We start from the raw sequence: 2,794 nt of genomic DNA, 5'->3' as shown, positions 1-2,794 counted from the left end.
TTTGTTAACAAAATACAGAAAAATCAGGAAACTAAATCCTACCAAACTAATAAAACTTCAAAGCTTATCTAGTTCCTAAAAAACTAGGTTTATTAACAAACAATAAAGAGATGAATCCTACCAAACTAATAAAACTTCAAAGCTTATCTAGTTCCTAAAAAACTAGGTTTATTAACAAACAATAAAGAGAAAAACCTATTTTATATCAAAGACTAATCTTTACAAACCACTTTAAAGATATTCCAACACCAACACACAACAGTGGAGTGTTAGCCAAGTCAAGAATTAACGAGCACAATAGTATAGTGCCCAAAATCCTCATTAGTAGTGGCTTTGTAAATAATAATAATAATAATAAATATTATTATTATTATTATTATATTATATTTGACATATATGAATTGATTTAAGAAGCTCTCATATTATAAAAGTTTAACTCAAAAATAAAATTTAAAGGAAAAATATGGATAATCAACATTGAAACATGGTTATAATACCATATAAACGAAATCAAAATGATTTGTTTGCATAAATTATAAGTTTCAAATAGGGCTAATTTGAAAGCAAAGTTTTATTTATCAGACTTAGATTTCAACTTGTATTCCTTCATCCATTGGTCCATGGAGAGTCTAAATACAAGCCATGTCTATTACACAGCACAATACAACATAAAACTTTTATTCTCACACATCACAGACAGACAGATAATTTAGTTACAAGCAGTAGGATTAGCCAAGATCTGGGCTTCAACATGCTTGTACAGCGCCATTATAGACTCAGTAATAGCATTGATTCTGCCTTCATCGAGTGTACAGTTTGTCTTGGGAACATACTTGCTGCAGCTCTTGAGGACAGATCCTCCATTTGGGGCAGACTCAACTTTGATGCTCACAAGTACTTTGTCAAGTGAGTCAGACCATGGTTCTCCTTCAACAATGGTGTAGCTGTGGGTGAAGTTTTCCTTGTCTGTTGCTTCATCTTTTGTCTTAATATGCTTCAATTCGCCACCTGCATCATGTGTATAAATTATTAGTTTGAAAAAAAAAGAAGAAGATGTAACTCTAGCTCAGGGCGGCGGAAAACCTCAAGACTGCAGAGTATTTACGAGATAACTTATATATTGCTCTATCTATGACAATTCTAATCTGTTATGATGACGGATTAGATATTTGACATTTATAATTTAGGATTTATCATAACTTTTTAGATTAAATTGCAACTATGGTCATATGTCAGTTTCAAAATGGTCATCACACTTTCCTTTGGGGTGGCAACGGTGCAATGTAGGGACGAGAATGCATTTTCCATTCGGTTCTCAATGTTTACGGGGATGGTTTCGGATAATCCGGTTAAATGATTCGTAGATCTTTTTCATTTTTATTCCCTTCCCATGAAGATCCCCACGGGTAGTGGGGATTCTCCATGCCCAAAAAAATATAAAAAAAATACATTTAATTTATATACACTCAATCTAACTAGTTTTAAACTTTTACTTTATAACAAATTGAGGACATTTAGTGAATGAGTCAGCTATTTAATTGAGGACATTATGTAGCTATTTAATTGAGGACATTATGTGAAGAGAAAATGAAAATATTGAAGAGAAGTAAATAAATAGTGACACGGAATTATAACCATGTTGGAAATGATTAACTCTTATTTACCGCGTGGCAGTCACATGATATAAAAAGACAATATTTTTTATTTACTTATTAATCTGCTTAAAACTATGATGTGATTTTTTTTTCTTGTATGTAACAAATAAAAATTGCTTGTCAAGTAGCATAAACATGATTGCCACGTTACTATCATATAATATATAAAAATAAATTATTTACAAAGTGGTTATTCAATTTTTCTATCTGAATTTGTTAGAAAAACTTTATTAAAATAGAGTAAAAAGTTCAATGAGTTTAGATAAGTATCCACGTTTTGAGGTAACTTTTAGAATGAATTAGTCATTTGTTTATATAGCATCAAAGCTTTATATTTCCGTTATATATGGTTCTAGGTGTGAGGAGTTTGTGTTAAAGTATCTCAAATTGTTTAATTAGAGAGTTATATAGCTCCTTATACATGTCAAACAATCTTCCACTTTTTAAATACATTAATTTTCAAGTCAGTTAAATCATTAATCATAATGACTCCGGTAATATTAAGATAGAAATGGACTTAGATACTCTCAAGTTGGATTTAATAAATGATTAAGATTTAATTGACTAAATTTATTAATTAAATTTACCTTCAATTCTAAGAAAAAACCAGAGAGAAAATGAACAAACTCTAATAATGCAGTAATCAGGTAATTACCTGCAGCACCAAAGGTAGCTTTCTTTCCCGAGCAAGGAAGGACCTCACAACTGACATGAGGAGTGACCTTTGGAACAATATTGTGGTTATCTTGGGCGAAAACCTTAAAGATGGTTTCTTTGGGGACTGAAAATGTAACTTCCCTCTCAATTGTCACGACACCCATTTTTGATATTTAAAAATTACTAAAGGAAGAGATTTGATGAAGTTTTTGTTGGTGAGAAATACAGAATGAATGAGTGGAGCTATTTATAGAAACTGGCCATGAACCAATTTTCTTAGTTACCCCTGGAATTTGGGTAAATTACACTTGGCCAGAATTTTCTTTTATTAGCATTATGACCATTTAAGTTTAAAACTTAAAATAAAAGTCACTCCATATCACTCTAATATCATTTAAACTTTTTTTAACAATCACTTAACCTTTTATTGTAGAGCTAATCACTAAAATTTGGAGTTAGTTTAAAAATTGTAAAGCTGATCC

The 2,794-nt window shown here is 30.6% G+C and overlaps 1 protein-coding gene across 1 annotated transcript; it reads right to left on the bottom strand.

Moving 5' to 3' along the window:
• Nucleotides 1-501: 501 nt before the first annotated feature.
• Nucleotides 502-2,523, bottom strand: LOC136216958 (major allergen Pru ar 1-like). Its single transcript, XM_066003506.1, has 2 exons — nucleotides 2,311-2,523; nucleotides 502-1,008 (listed from the first exon to the last, which is right to left on the bottom strand). Exons 1-2 carry the CDS (start codon nucleotides 2,474-2,476, stop codon nucleotides 710-712), a joined length of 465 nt encoding a protein of 154 aa, XP_065859578.1. The 5' UTR covers nucleotides 2,477-2,523; the 3' UTR covers nucleotides 502-709.
• Nucleotides 2,524-2,794: the final 271 nt, after the last annotated feature.

Source organism: Euphorbia lathyris, chromosome 2, assembly GCF_963576675.1.
Source record: "Euphorbia lathyris chromosome 2, ddEupLath1.1, whole genome shotgun sequence".
In the NCBI taxonomy this organism is placed as follows: Eukaryota; Viridiplantae; Streptophyta; class Magnoliopsida; order Malpighiales; family Euphorbiaceae; genus Euphorbia; species Euphorbia lathyris.
Note: the sequence above shows the minus strand (reverse complement) of the source record. Positions and strands in the feature narration are given on the sequence as shown.